Here is a 15,868-nt window from a genome sequence, read left to right as displayed (position 1 = left end):
AAATTGTTGAAATCCACCTTCTAACCAAGAGTCCACCTCCCCTCCCTCCATCTGTCCCTGTGTGAACTCTCTCTCTCTCTCTCGTTGTACTATGTCTGTTTCTCTACCCATAATGCAGCTGGTGGCCGCGTCACATACAATCCCTTGCACGCTAAATGAGCATCGGTGTCAGAAGCCAAGGAGCAAGCTGCATTATATGATGCCTTGGCGGTGAGAAGGGTCACCCCACCAGCTGTTGATCAGTGAAACACATTTGCATCACCAACCTCTGTTGGCGGGAATGTGTATTGCGTCACCTCTGTGAGCACCAGATGCTGCTCATTGGAAAAAACAGCCGACATATATACAGTATATATAGTACGGTTGTCAAACGATTAAATATATATATACAAATACAAATTATATATGCTTGACCACCACATGAAGTGTCAATGATTTCTTCATTGAGCAGTACTAATCTTGGTGCTCATGTTATGGTTCCAGTCCACACCTTCATTGAGTGTCTCTGCTTGGACCTACAGCAGATTTAAAACCCCTGTAACTTGCCTGGAGCTGCTTTTCTTTCAGACCTATTCATCTGATGACATCCTCTCTTCCCTGCTCTCCCTCTCTTTGTCTCGCTGTCTCCCTCCCTCAGGCATGCCCAGCTTCATCAAGTCTCCCGACGATCAGACGGGGATTTCGGGCGGAGTGGCATCGTTCGTATGCCAGGCGGTGGGCGATCCCAGACCCCGCATCACCTGGATGAAGAAGGGGAAGAAAGTCAGCTCTCAGCGCTTTGAGGTAGGACTCTGGATCAGGCCTTAAAGCTTCCTGTCTGATGTGCGCAGCACTTCTGTCTCATAGCCTCACTGCTCATTAGCTCTCTTTTTCATTTTGGCAGCTACTGTCTGTCAACGTAGCTTCTCAGCTGGATGTGTGTTTCAGCAGCAGTGAGGCTGAGCTGTGTTTACGAATGACCACCAAACTGAAAGCAGCTTTGCTGCACTTGGTGCCTGTTTGAAGCCCACTGAATGCAAATCAAGTTAGTAGCAATATTCTAATCCCAAAGCCTGAGGCTCAGCATCACAGCGAGCACATCGTTGAGTGTCTGCAGGTTAAATACTGGCGCTGACAGGTTAAAGAGCACAAGTGGGATAAGCCAGTGTAGCCAAGCCAGACTCCGGCACATGATAGTCAGTAAAAATACAAATTTGCTAAATTAGCGACTAGGGCTGCAGCTATCGATTCTTTTTGTAATCGATTAATTTAGCACTTTATCGATCGATTAATCGAGGAATCGGATAAAAAAAAATTGCGTTTTTAAACAACCAAAACAAATAATGCATAATGAAAATGATGTGGCTGTAAAATGATCAAGCATTTCTAAAAAAAATAAACAGAGGTATTCATTCCAACTCCAAAATTTGGTTCCAAAACTAAGCCCATTTATTAAGTGCCAGTGAGAATTTAACAACAATACAGTTAAATCAACTTGGATAAAACATGGATAACATTTAATTTACGTTTTGTTTTGCCAGCAATGGCCCTTTCCTCTCCCTGCCCTAAATATGTGTGTATATAGTGTACTTCTTCTGTGCCATTTATGTATTTAGCTTTCTCTATCACTACAGTAACTTTTTGACCATTCTTTTCTCTGCTTTGAACTCCTCCGTCCGTTTGGGCAAACACAACAACTCACAGCCAAGCGTAAATCAGGCTTTCCGATTGGCTGTAAAAGCCGCTACGGGAGCCAATACGAGCGTCCGATGCATAAACGTAACTCTATACGTCACTCGCAAGATGGCGGATGAGAAGTGATCGATATACATAAACAAAACGGATAAATGCGCCACGGAGACGAGGAGACATCTAGTCACATATGTTACAACTTTACGCATTCGTTTTGTTGTCAGAAATAAATCGCTCACATGGGGAAGCAGGATACCGTTGTTTAGCCCCGATACTCTCTGTCGTTTACGGACATTCTGAGGCTGACTTTCCGCCATCGCGCCAACTAAATTCAGAATGAATGACCGTGTATGACGCGCTGGTGTGCTTCCTGAACAACGGTCCGTGTGGAACAATCAGATCCCTGCACATAGGCGCGTCATAGGAATTTAACGAGGCTTCGAGGCAGATGTTTTGCCTCGAGGCATTTTCATAATCGAGTTAATCGAGTAACTCGATGAATCGTTGCAGCCCTATTAGCGACAGAGCAGCGTATTTTCAAGTATTTTCCTCAGTTGTTTACCTGTTAGAATAGATCATGACTGGTGCCGTCTTGTGCCTGTGTTCTACTAGAACATCAGGTGTAGGGCTGCATGATTTATAAGCTACGTCCCAATTCAGCAGCTGCATCCTCCAGAGGACGCGGGTCCTTTGAAGACCGCGGAGGCTGAACCGAGAGGCCTCCGAAATGAGACCGCCTGCTCTCCAGAGGATTTCCTGTTTGCGTCACCTTTGCTGCTCAGGCCGCATAGAAGAGATAAGCAAAGTTATCTGATTAAAATGGAGCCAGAGATCATATTTTATTCTTTTTATATTCTGACGGAGGATATGGTTGGGCACAATGCATGCCGGTTAGATTTGGGTCCAACTTGATCCCGACTTGCTCTGATGTCATGCACACGTGGGCACGAGATCAAGGCAGCCGCAATCTTTAGAACCACAGTTGCTATCCATCGACTGCAAACCCAAGGCATGATGGGAAAGGCCTGGCTTTTGCCTCTTCTAAGAGCTGATTGGCTCTAAGTTTTGAAAACAAGCACCATGTTCAGTACAGAATGCATATTTTCTTTGTAATCTTCATGTTGTGCAATAATAACAATAATAAAAATATCATGTGCCATTGATAATAATAATGATAGTAACTATTATAACAGTAATAAAGGTTATTTATACAGCTCTTATCAAAACCAGCAATTACAGCGTGCTTTATGAGGCAGACATAAAATGAAGAAAGGATAGAAAACACGAGCCTCCTGACATGCAGGTTAAACACAGGTCAAATTAATAACATTAATTATGGCCGTGTTCTATTTCGGCAAGCCCTGATGTGTTGCATCAGGGCCCTGGTATTATGTCTGCTTGGACTCAATGCAGTAGCTGCAGAACTAAATAGAACGGGGCCATAATATTTCAATTGGCTGCTGTGAAAGGTCATATTGCAATCTATAGATTACAAAAAAGAAACGTATTGCAAAGTCAGATTATTCCAATAGCCTGCAGCCCTTATCAGGTATCGGGTATCTAAGGATGCATTCACTTCAACCAGCCTCACCGCTGTTATATGTGCTGTACTGCATCTGTTCCTTTCCCCCCAAATTTAGCTGTAAGCTCTGTTCAGGTGATGCATTTATCTCTCACATTTCAATAGGTTGTCAATCCATCAAAATTAACGGCTGCTGTGAAATTTGCTCTGACATTTTGGGAGGTACGAGGACCTCTCAAGAGTAAGTATGCCAGCCGACGAGATGAATGGCCGCTTAATGCTCGTGGTCTCCATCGCTCAGCAGCCCTTTGGTAATTTAGCCACGGCACCGATGTCTTTTTAACGTGCGGAACATGCATCAGGAGCGACAATGTGGTTGAAAGCTCCAAAAGAAAGCTCAGGACGTGTTGAGATTATTTTGACACTCAACAGGTGCGTTAAAGATAAATCACCTGATATCAGAAAAACAGAACCTGCCAGTCAACAGCCAACTAAATAGTGGATATCCATTTTTATGCAGCTGCCAGATGTGGTTTGACAAGCCAAACAGTGAATGGAATATTCAAAGTGATGGAATACCTGCTACCATTTCTATATAATACATACGCCCTGCTCCAGACTTTCTCATAGTCTCCTGCCGAGTCTTTCATACATTTGAATGTAAATACAGAACTTTGTGGTAAGTTACCAGAATGGAAAGATTTTATGCATGCAGCTACATTAATGCGCTCGGTGACGGTGCGAGCGTTCCTGCAGGACTCTGCAGCAGCAGGGAGGCTCATTAGCTGCCAGCCAACCCAAATGACTTCAAGTAAAGTGACTCAACATGAGTCCTGCATAGACGGAGACACTTGGTTCATGTCGTTGTGAGTAATAGGAATTATCTTCCACCTGTCTGCTCAGCATTACTCAAGCTGATGGCTGCCCTGTGTGTGGGATGAACTCACTGCTTCCTAATGCAGGAAGCCAGTCCAGCTCTACGTCGCTATTCTCACGTCCCCGTTATTCACTTTGATTCAGTACGATCAGGGTTTTTGATTGATGAACTCAATGGAAAGAGACATTTCTATCGAGGTCAATCCGTTATCAGGTGATTCAAAGCAAACTATTTTAGCTGACTGTGTCCATCCAGAAGCATCAACCTATCAAGGTCTTCACTGCTGTTGAATGGTGACTTTTCTCAGCTTTTCAAAGACATATATTGTACTATAGAAAATTGTAAGTCGTAGCGGTGCAGTGTTACTCATTGCACGGCTTGCAAGTCTCTTTTTATGGCTCGTATGATTGACCATACACATGTGTATGGTCTCTGAATGACAAGGAATTATAATTAGAACTACTACAGTGTTTCTTCAGTAAATGTATTAATTTTGATTCATCAACCACATGATTAGACACCATTAGATTTCATAGGGCCCTAATAGCCTCACTCATTGAGGGAATGTTACACATGTGTTGCCGGTAAAGTTATATATCTGATAATCAATTATTATATTTTGGACTTAGATTTAGAGAACTGTTTATAAACTGTGTATCTCTTGAGAGATACATTTGAATCAGTCTCTCAGCAGTTTGTGAAATAGTCTCGCTTACATGAAACGAGGGTTGACATTAACTTGGCTGACTTATGACTCAAATGACTAGCGAGTGACTAAAGTCCTGTGTTTGTTTGACGGGTCCACCTCCCCTCCCTCCCTCTCGGTGTGGACTATGGGTATGTCTGAAGTCACTCACTCATTTACTTCTCTCAACTCACTATTCTGGGAGTTCTCTGTAGGACTATAGTGACCTCATCTGTAAAATAAAAAACTCTTTTGGACACTACTTGGGTTATTCCTGTTTTCTAGTTTGTGATGCTGCATTTATTTCTAGGGCTTTTATTGTGAAAGCTTAGAACGAGAGTAGCGGTATATAGGCAATAAGCATATTTCCCCAAATGAATAAAAACATTAAAATGACTTTGTGAGTGTCTGTGTTATGATGTCTCAATCACTCTGCTCCCTCTCCTCTTGTCCATCTGTCATTTCTCCTTCAGTGCAATGCATGATGGTATATAATGCTTGGTTATGAGTATGAGTCTACTACGGTACACATTCTGACAGCACTATTACATGGCATATTCAATATATAGTAGTGAGTGATTTGAGACACAGCCTCTCCCTATATACTACGTCTGTTTCTCTACCCATAATGCAGCAGGTGGCTGCGTCACATAAAATGCTCTGTACACTAAATGAGTGTCGGTGTCAGACGCCAAGGAGCTCTGATCAAGCTGATTATTTGACATGTCACCGAGAACAGGTTGGGTCTGCATGAGGACTTAATTTCCTGATATGCAGAAGTTAAACCTTCTTGGTATGAAATGTCCAACTGCTTTAAGATGGCTACATATTCGGCTCGTGTCAGTGTTCCTCACACTGATGACTTCCCGGTGCGTGAGGGGGGGTGGACCGCCGACCGAGACAGGAAGAGAGTGCAGCTCTGCACCTCCTTCATTAGAGCAAGAATGTGATTCCTGCCAGTTGGCTTGTTGGGTCACACGCACTGCAGGGGGGCGGAAGTCGAGGCCTGATGCCCTGACCTCCAAGTCTTTACCCCCCCAACATTCCTAAAAGCCCTCACATACCTGTCGTCCACTCAAGCTCGTTGCTGTGTGCATCCTCCTTCAGCTGCTCTGAGGTCAGGTCAATCCAACAACAAGACCGAAGATCTGTGAGAAACTGTTATTAACATCTCTGGGTTATTATAATAATATTTTTGTTTAATTACAGTTTGCCTGGCTAAAGTAGACATTAAAAATACACCTAGAGATGCAAGATGGGATTTTGTCAGTAATGTGCCTCACTATAACCACATAACAGGAGTTTTACTGCTGAAGAGTAGTGATAAAAATCAGTTTTCACACTTTCTCGTCTCTTTAGAAGTCCATACAAAAGACATTTTATTTTGTATTTTGGTGGACTATCTATTAAAGGGTTAATACAGGACAATGTTCTGCACTAAGAAATATACTTTTTCAATAATTATCTGAAGAACTTGATCCTTGAAACCTGCTTTGTCATCAGTGAAACACCATTGTGTTTTATGGGCCTGCAACCGGGACGAGTTGGATGGAAATATCACATGTGATTACTTTAACCCTCCTCTGCTGTCGTCTGACCAGGTGATTGAGTTTGATGACGGCTCGGGCTCGGTGCTGCGGATCCAGCCTCTGAGGACCCACCGCGACGAAGCCATCTACGAATGCACGGCCACCAACAGTGTGGGAGAGATCAACACCAGCGCCAAGCTCACCGTCTTAGAGGGTAAGACTCTTCTCGTTAATGTTCCACACGTGTGTGATCATCCACCACTCTGATCATCCACCCTCACCTCCATTGCTCTGATGATCCACCCTCACCTCCACCACTCTGATCATCCACCTTCACCTCCACCACTCTGATCATCCACCTTCACCTCCACTCTCCGGCCACTGGAGGGTTCGTCATGTTCTTGTCCTCACGTGTAAAGACAACACTTGTTGAACTCTTGTTGACTTGCTGTCTGTGCTCAGAGTTAATCATTTACACCATTTACACAATGATTTCGGCACCCAGCGCACAAAAACTGACATATTATTTATTCATTCACTCATTCATTCATGTAAAAACAATATCAATAATCTGTGCAATATCAACATTTCATATTTTCCTATATATGTGCAATGATGTCGGTGTGCCTGCCATTATATTTTACAAACGGCATTGCACTGAAAGCCCATTAGTTGACTAATCAACTAAGATGGTGTATTGACATTAAAGACGACCTATTGAGCTTCCCACTAGAACATGTTTATTTACTTTAATGGCTTTTTTTTACCAACCCTGGCTGTGCTGCAGCAATTCTTCTCAGCCTCTCTCTGAAACGCTCTGTTTGGGTTTGTTGGGAGGGACGGGTCAGGAGGTCAGTCTGCTGTGATAGGTCAGCTGGCCCGCTCTGTTGTGATTGGTCACCACCTTTGTGTTTGTCAGAAATGTCATGCCCCTTACCATACACAGATAACAGGAGGTGTACTGTTGAGGAGTAGCGATTAAAATGAGTTTTAGCCACTTGTTCTTCTTCAGTTTCTTCTTCAGCTGAGGGTTCTCAGAAAGTCCGAAGTGGAAGTGCAGCTTTGAAAGCACTACCTTAATAACTGGCAGGTGTTGCTTCACTGACTTGCCCGTTCTGCTCCAGACTGAAGGAAAGACACTTGTGAGTGAGCTCAGTCAGTGACAGCTTTCACACAAATAATCCAGAAAGTCTTGATGGAGCAGCTATCTGAAATGTCTTCCCCTGTGAGTCCTCACAACCCAAGAAGTCCTCCGAACTAGATGACAAAACATGTCATTTCCACTCTCCTACCTGTTCTGGACTGCAGCTCTACCAGTCAGTCAGCTTTGTTTCCAGTGACTGAACTGCTACAAATAACAAACCTTCATCACAGTTTTGTTCTTAAAAGAAATCAACGATGCACTTGATCCAACCCATACGCTTCCTTCTAACACGTTGATGAGTGTATTGTGTTATATGACATCAGAGCTCCAGTAATAAAAGACGAAAAGAAGGCAAAAACATGACTTTGAGCTCAGCTTGATGGAACAAAATGTCCAGCCCAAAGACAGCGCTATGGCTCTGCCCCTCCTGCTCTCTATCAGTAATTATTTTTATTTTGTGTATGAATTAGCTTCATTCCATTATTTAAAGGGCGTGGATGGTATGCAGCAATGCATCAATAAGTGTCTCGTAATGTAATTAGATATTTGTCTGTGGAAGCTGCTGGCAGCCGAACTGCAGTGCCTAAAGGCTTCTGCGGTATGCGTTGTTCTATTAGTACTCATTGTATGTTATATTCACTCACATTATAGCAGGAAACATGTTTTTGGATTAAACAGGTTTTATTTTAGAAGCAGCAGCAAATCATGCCGGATTTTTGGCAAAATTTCCAGCAGCCACCACTGGTGTCGGTGTGTGTGATTTGGCTGTTAGGTGTCCAAAATAGAGCCGTGTGTGTGTGTGTGTGTGTGAGAGATGGTGCTATTTAGCAGGAAAATGGTTTTGGCTGGGAACCTCCTGTAGGTGTGTCTCTAGACAGCTCCGTTCTCTGCCAGCGGCAACACGGAGCCCAAACACATTTATTTAATCGACACTCTAATTGATAGACAAACAACCACGCACACAAAGAAGGCTGTCTCTCTGGCAGCCTTTTCCAAATCACTCAGGAACCCATTATACTTATTCTGCCATGTAGCTATTGTCAGCAGCCTGAGGCTCCAGCTGCACCAAACAAACAGGCCTTTTCTCTCTTAAACCACTCAGGGTCTTGTTAAAACAGAGTGACAGGCCAGACTGATAATCACTGTTATCAGATTAATATTGATACACATAGATATGAAGCACAAAATGACCTGTAGCTCATCAGTAGAGTGTTCCACAGAAGCCCACAGATGCGGTTCATTGAGACAGGTGAGACAGATTTCCACTCATTAAAGAGGAGCAAAAGGGGAGGAAAGATGTAAATAATACTGTCACATTGGTGATACAGTATTGGTCTTTTATTCAATTTTATATACAGTACATTTGCACAGCTTTTGCATTTGTTTCAAATAACAGCAGGGGTTCTGCTTTAATATCTGAGGGATACATTCATGTAACAATGTCTTCTTCGATCAGTGACATTACATTAACCCACTTGCAGGGTGCATCAATGAACACGTGTAGTTTAACAGTGAATCTAACAGTAGTGGAGAAGATGACATGTTGTCCATAAAGAGGTGCACTAAATCTAGTGGGGTATCAGCGTTATTGCTGCTTGGACAACAGACCCCTGTGTAAAGGATACAGCTGGGTTTGCAGTGTGATTGGATGGTTTCAGCAGCTCATTGAAATTACCTGCTAAGCTACTTTAATTTACATGCAAGCTACATTATTCATGAAGCCACACTGGTGGCTTTACAGTCGACTATATCAACCGCCAGTTTGTAATTACCATTATGGCTTTTGATTGACTTTGGCTTTGATCCCAACCAGGGTGTTCTAACCAGATCCATGATATATATATATATAAGTGTTTTATCTTGAACCCACCCAAGGGGTTCTAAGGAGAACCCCTTTACATCCCAAGGGTTGTATCTGAAACACACCCAGGGTGTTCTACTGAGATCTCTTTTATATTCCAAGGGTTTCATCTTGAACCCACCCAGGGGGTTCTGCAGATAACCCCTTTACATCCATAGGGTGTCATCTAGCACACACTTAGGGGGTTCTACGAAGAAACCTTTTACATCCCTAGGGTGTCATCGAAAACCCACTCAGGGGGTCTACAGAGAGCCCATTTACATCCCTAGGGTGTAATTTAGACTAGAAGACATGAAGGGGGTTCTACTGAGAAACCCTTTTACATCCCTAGGGTGACATATAGAACCCACCCTGGATTGTGGGTGTTCACTTTTAATAGCCCTGTTTTAATGATCCTAGAAGAACTTTGCCTTCCCTTAGATTTGAGATTGTACTGCTGCTTCATACAAAACAATACACATTTCTGTCAGATGTCAAATTTCAGAAGTGGATGTGGGAATAAGCAGAAAGAGATGTGCTAGCCACATGATTCTGTGTTAAAGGTATCAACATGCTCTACGAGGGTCCAAACCCATCTCAATCTTTTCAACTGCAGATGGTGAAATCCTCCAAATAGTAAAAGCTGAAGAAAAGCTCCCAGGATATCTGATAATGAGACCTACTTCCATTCATACGCAAGTGTGTGTGTGTGTGTGTGTGTCGGCTGCAGACTGAATGAGAGCTAAAGACAGAATGTGGGGGGGTTGGGGGACAAAACTGCAAAAGCAATAAGAGAGAGTGGGCAGAAATGGGAGATGAGAGAGTGAGGAAGAAGATGAAGATGCACCAGAGTCGACAGCAGGACTCTGGGTAATGAGAGTGCAGCGTTAGTCACGAAGTGAACCGACAGAGAAAGCTTAAGGGGATGAAGGGAGGGAGACAGCGAAGACAGCAGGAGCTGAAGCCGGTACAATGCAGACGGAGATGAGAGGTACTTCTCACGCGTGGGCGTTGTGTGCCCTTCTGCAAAAAAACATCATATACTTTTCCCTTTTGGTTGATTGTGACACTCAAGAGGAGCAAAGTCGCATCAATCCAAACAATTGCTATGGCCCCGAGTGGTACTGCTGGTTGCACTGATAGGCACCGAATCAACATTGGTGTCTTTTAAAGACAGAGATTTCTTTCCTGCAGGTTTCCTGCGATGCCGTTCCCTCTGCCATCAATCGCCAACCTCTGTGAGGTGACTTGAGATATATATATTTTTTGTATGTTTTCCTCTGAGATGCCTTGCCTAAGGGCACTTTGACAGTGGAGGTGGGTAGTGTAGATAAAAGAGAGCGAGAGCACTGTGTGCTCTGGCAGAACAGCTTTTTCACAATATCTTTATCTCAGTTCCATTGACTCGGTCATGATGAACTGCATCTACAACAAATTTCCACGTGTATTAATATTTCGTTGTTTTTTTTACCCTCAGAGTTTCACACTGGAGATCTGGCATGGAGCCAGAATACTCTAAGCCCATTACTAAACTGTATCGGATGAATTATCAGATCAACCCGTTCTCACTGTGAAGTCTTCAAATAATAAGCTTGGTCAGTGCTTCTTGACACCAACGCTCATTTGGCATGTGAGCATTTGTATGTGACACAGCCACCTGCTGCATTATGGGTAGAGCGAAAGACGTAACATAAATTTCCTGTAATCAGGCTCAATTTTTCACAGCTATTTTAATGATGAGTAGAGAAAGTAAACCAGAAGCAATTTAAGGCCACAGGGTCTCAGAGGCCAAAACAACAAACAGAAGCACCAACAATAAGTAGAAAATTCAATATCCTACTGTGAAAAAGACACTGCCAAATTGCCTGACCAGCCCAACAAACTGGAGAAAAAGATTCTCTTGCCAACTCTCCACAACTATAAGACCAAAGAAAAATCAAACTTTATTTGTATGGCACATTGCCACCTCACTCTAAGCTTAACCCGGTTTCCCCTACTGAACTTCTCCAACTCATCAGCTCCTCAAAACCTACCTGCTCCCTATACCCTCTCCCCACTCCCCTGCTGAAGTCCTGCCTCCCTGTCCTCTGCCCCTACCTAACTAACCTGTTTAACTCCTGCCTTCAAAACTGCTGCTGTCACCCCATCCTCAAAAAACCTGGTCTGGACCCCTCCTCCCTGAACAATTACTGTCCAATCTCCAACCTCCCCTTTCTCTACAAAACCCTGGAACGCATTGTCGCCACACAATTTCAATCCCATCTCCACATCAATAACCTGTTCGAACCCCTCCAGTCTGGTTTTTGCCCCCTCCACAGCACTGAAACAGCTCTCGTCAAAGTGCTCAATGACCTCCTCACCTCTGCTGACACCGGTTCCCTCAATATCCTCATCCTCCTCAACCTGAGTGCAGCCTTCGATACCGTGAGCCACAACTTTCTGCTCTCCTGGCTCAAAGACCTTGGTATCGAAGGCACTCAACAGATCCCACTTCATTTCCCTCCATAACCACACCTCTTCTTCCTCTTATTCAGCCACAGTCACACAACAAGGTGTTCCACAAGGATCTGTACTCAACACCCTCCTCTTCATCATCTTCATCCTCCCCCTCGGTCACATACTTCGTCATTTCAACCTGGATGACACCCATATTTACCTCTGTACCAAATCCCCCCACAATGCCCCACTCTCCCACATCAATGCCTGCCTGTCAGCAATTAAAACCTGGAAGCAACACACTTTCATCAAACTTAACAGCGATAAAACTGAACTCTTCCTCATCGGCTCCAAATCCACACTCAGCAAAACAAACAACCCCACGCTCATCATCGACGGCAACACTATCCCCCCTCTCCCTAGGCCCGCAAGCTTGGCGTGATTTTTGACTCCACCCTCTCCCTTGAGCCCCATATCCGCCATATAGTTAAAACCTCCTTCTTTCATCTCCGCAATATTTCCAAACTCAGACCCTCTCTTACCCCCTTCTTCATTTCCTCCCATCTGGATTATTATAATGCATTCCTCCATGGCATCAACTCCAGCTCCATAAACCGACTCCAACTGTTCCAGAATGCAGCCGCACGTCTCATCACCCGCACCAAAACCTGGTACCACATCACCCGAGTCCTAATGAACCTCCACTGGCTTCCCATCTCCCACCGCATCACCTACAAAATCCTGGTACTCACTTACAAAACACTCCACCATTTAGATGTTGCTATCTTCTGGGCAGGTTTTATATGAATCAGTAGCTCTTCCAGCTGTGAGAACAAAGACTCAAAAATACATATATAAATACTTTTGGTGCAAGAAGAGAATAGGGCCCAAGATGGAGCCTTGAGGTACCACACATGTTTGTGATGCCGCAGTTGCACCAATTAACTCTCACTGGACAGCAGCAACAGCAACAGACAGCTCAAAGGCCAAGAGAGAAGAGACCGGAGCCCTTGATCTGGAAGTAGATATGCAGTCCACTGATCGCTTCCAGGTGGGAACAGGCTGCCATCAGGGGCCTGATCCAGGCAGGGAGAGAGGGTGTGGCAGACCTGAAGCCAAAATGCATCAGTGGCCATCAAAATCAGACACTGCACTGACTGTCGCATACTCCTCCTCCTCCTCTTTCTCCTCCCCCTCCCGTCACCTCACCCGGCACATCTTCACCACCTGCACATGTGCATTGGTTTAATTGACCAAGTGTGGAAATGAAGCCAGCATCACCTCTCACACAATCACTACTCTCCATGTCCTCATTATGATCATAACGGCATAAGCATAACAAAAAGTTCAAGAAATAAATGGATTGTGTTCACCTGTCAAACTAACAGCTTACCAAGGTAGCAGTGATTGACAGTATCATTCAGCCTGATTGCTGTAAACATATAAATACTGCAGTGACACAGTGATGCAGCATGATGGATGCACTGGCACTGTGAGGACTACGTGAATGGAAGAATAATGAGGGACGGCCTGACCCACGAGCAGCTCCACCTCCATCATTCTCTCTGTCTTCCTCCGGTTGGCTGCCACGGTAAAGGGCCACTGATGCTTTGCATTGACAATATCTGGTTGAATGTGAGCGTCTGTAGGCTGGGGGGGTGGTATGTGATGCTGATCCCTGTTGATTTGGGATTCTTAAAAGGACATTGTACACTGATTGGCGTATATAAGGCACACTGTGTATATAGTCACATTTCAGTCATTTTTATCCTTCATAGTGTTACACAACGTCAAAATGTCTTTGTCACAGAAAAATCATTTAGTTTTAGTCTTAATCTGACAATCATTTAGTTTTCTTTTTTTTTTAATTTAGTCCATATATATATATATATATATATATATATATATATATATAAATCTAACAGGATAAATTGATGATGTGATGGCAAACATGTTATCAAACACATGGCAGTGATTCTACTTTTAAAAATGAAACCATATAGATGAGGTATTTTGTCTGCAGTCGAAACCAACGGGCTTGGAACCGAGGGCCACAGATGGGGAAAATCAATAAGCACTAAACCATTGTGTAGTTATTTGACTGAAGCTCCTGGAGTTTGGCCCCCTGCAGAGTCAAATGATACGGGCTGTTTGGAGCTTTCTACGATGTATCTTGCTGCTAAGTCTCATATAATTGGAAAATTTCACACCAGACATTCATTTGCTTCAGCATTTGCTTAGTGTACGATAGGTTTGTATGTTGAGTGTCTACGATTGAAAATAGTTTGTATCGTCTGAGGACGTCTGAGGACTTGGAAAGTCCCCGTGTGGAATGCAGAGTACGCCAGGTCTTGTTCTGCCTCCGGAGGTCCAGGTAACACACTTTTGCTCCAGGATACGTTGGTGAGCATTGCCTTGTGGCGACTTGAACCCAGAATGACTCCACCAACCACGAGTCCCCCCGTGGCCCTGGGACCTGATATGGCTAATTAGTTTCCTTGTAGTCCCTTTCCTGCACTAGCACTCTCCACGTCATCCGTCCCTTTAGCCGGTTAGGCTTCCAAAGGCTGAAGAACATCCTGACATTCAGAGCACAGACTCGGAGGGAGAGAGCTGTCTGATTGGACGAGGCTTTATTAGCGGTGATAAATGACACATTATGGAAGACGAATGGTGGTTGCACTGCTGCCACACTTCCAGCAGATTAATGAAGCTGAGCCTTTGACCTGAGGGACTGTTACCTCGTGACTCAAACAGGAAAAAGTGAGGCAGCATCAGTTTCACCGCCCAACACGGCGTTGGATCTGAGGTTGATGTTGGTTGCTTCCTGTTTCCCTGCCTTGTGTGTCCCGTGTTTAGCTAGACTTCCTGTCTTTGTGGTTTTCTCTTCTCTTTTTCAGTGTGCCACCTGTGTAGTTTGAATCTCGTTAGCCCTGCTCTGTTTCCACCAATCAGCTTTCAGCCTGCTCTCCTGTCTGCCCACCTGAGTCTCGTTGCCTGATCTGATTTGTATACATGGACACACATTTTTCATTTTTTATAGTATTGCATTGTATTTTATTAATGCTAGAAAAACAGTATTGGTCGAAAAATACAAGGTAAACAAAGACAACATGAGCCTCTTTCCCTTTCAGAACCAATTAAAGCCGGTTTAAAGGTGGACTCCATGCCATATGGTTCCATCCTGGAACACCAAGTCTATAAAACATGTCAGGTTTAACTGCTCTATAGTAACAGGAAACGATGCAATACGGGAGACATCTGACAAAAACCTTGAGACGAGGGAACTGGAAGTAAAAAATGCTGACTAATTTCCGGGTTTAGGACTCCTGCAGCACTCTATAAAATGCAGAGCCAATGTCAAACACTGTGTTTTATTTAATCACAGCATCTTGTCTGACCTCATTATGGAACATATTGTTGGAGTTCAGAAATGGTTTAAATAGATATTTCAAATTGTGTCACATTTGAGGTCCCAGGGGACTCAAACGCAGCACAAGCAGCAGCCAGCCAAGCTGTAGACATATTTACTATTCTGTGGCCACGAGCCAACTATCTGAACATTAGACGAATGGCAGTGACTGGTGTCAGTGTCTGGAACAACACAATGTCTCTGTTTGTACTGCTGAACAAAAACAGCTATCCCAGCTGATATATTATATAACATATCTTCATGCTAGATTCATCAGCGTGTTTGTGGTCTTCTATCACAATGTTTTTGTGATATTGATTTACACGACTGAGTCAGATGCAGGTACTGAATTTATGCTAATTGTAATCTGCAACATTTTGATTTGATTCAATACATGTCAAACCTTAATCTTTCATAAGTTTATATACTCGATTTTATTGTTTTGGACTTGTTGGTTCTCTATTATTCAAAACCAACTGACATACAATGCAGCTTGTTCAGTGCTCGTTGAACTCCATTTAGCATGTGATACAGCCACCTGCTGCATTCTGGGAAGAGCAACAGAGTGTAAAGAGAGAAATAGTCCACACCAGACATAGGACCATATGGAAATTACATGTCACAATTATCCTCATCAAAATAAGGCCCATTCACGAAATTATCCTGATAATTATCAAAATGTGCTTCAAAATCTTAAAACTGCTGCTCACCATTTTCTGAAGAACAAATATTCGTATTACATCGCAGGACAA

The 15,868-nt window shown here is 43.6% G+C and overlaps 1 protein-coding gene across 7 annotated transcripts in view; it reads left to right on the top strand.

The window, feature by feature from the left end:
• ptprfa (protein tyrosine phosphatase receptor type Fa) overlaps nucleotides 1-15,868 on the top strand; it is a 252,391-nt gene that overhangs the window by 59,796 nt on the left and 176,727 nt on the right. For all 7 annotated transcript variants that reach the window (XM_084011615.1, XM_084011612.1, XM_084011613.1 and 4 more), the window contains exons 3-4: nucleotides 638-783; nucleotides 6,357-6,498. In XM_084011615.1, the coding sequence (XP_083867741.1) occupies nucleotides 638-783; nucleotides 6,357-6,498 (288 nt within the window). The remainder of the gene's footprint in view (nucleotides 1-637; nucleotides 784-6,356; nucleotides 6,499-15,868) is intronic.

Source organism: Eutrigla gurnardus (genome assembly GCF_963514095.1).
Source record: "Eutrigla gurnardus genome assembly, chromosome: 6".
NCBI lineage: Eukaryota > Metazoa > Chordata > Actinopteri > Perciformes > Triglidae > Eutrigla > Eutrigla gurnardus.
The sequence above is the reverse complement of the archived record's forward strand: the minus strand, read 5'-3'. Positions and strand labels throughout refer to the sequence as shown.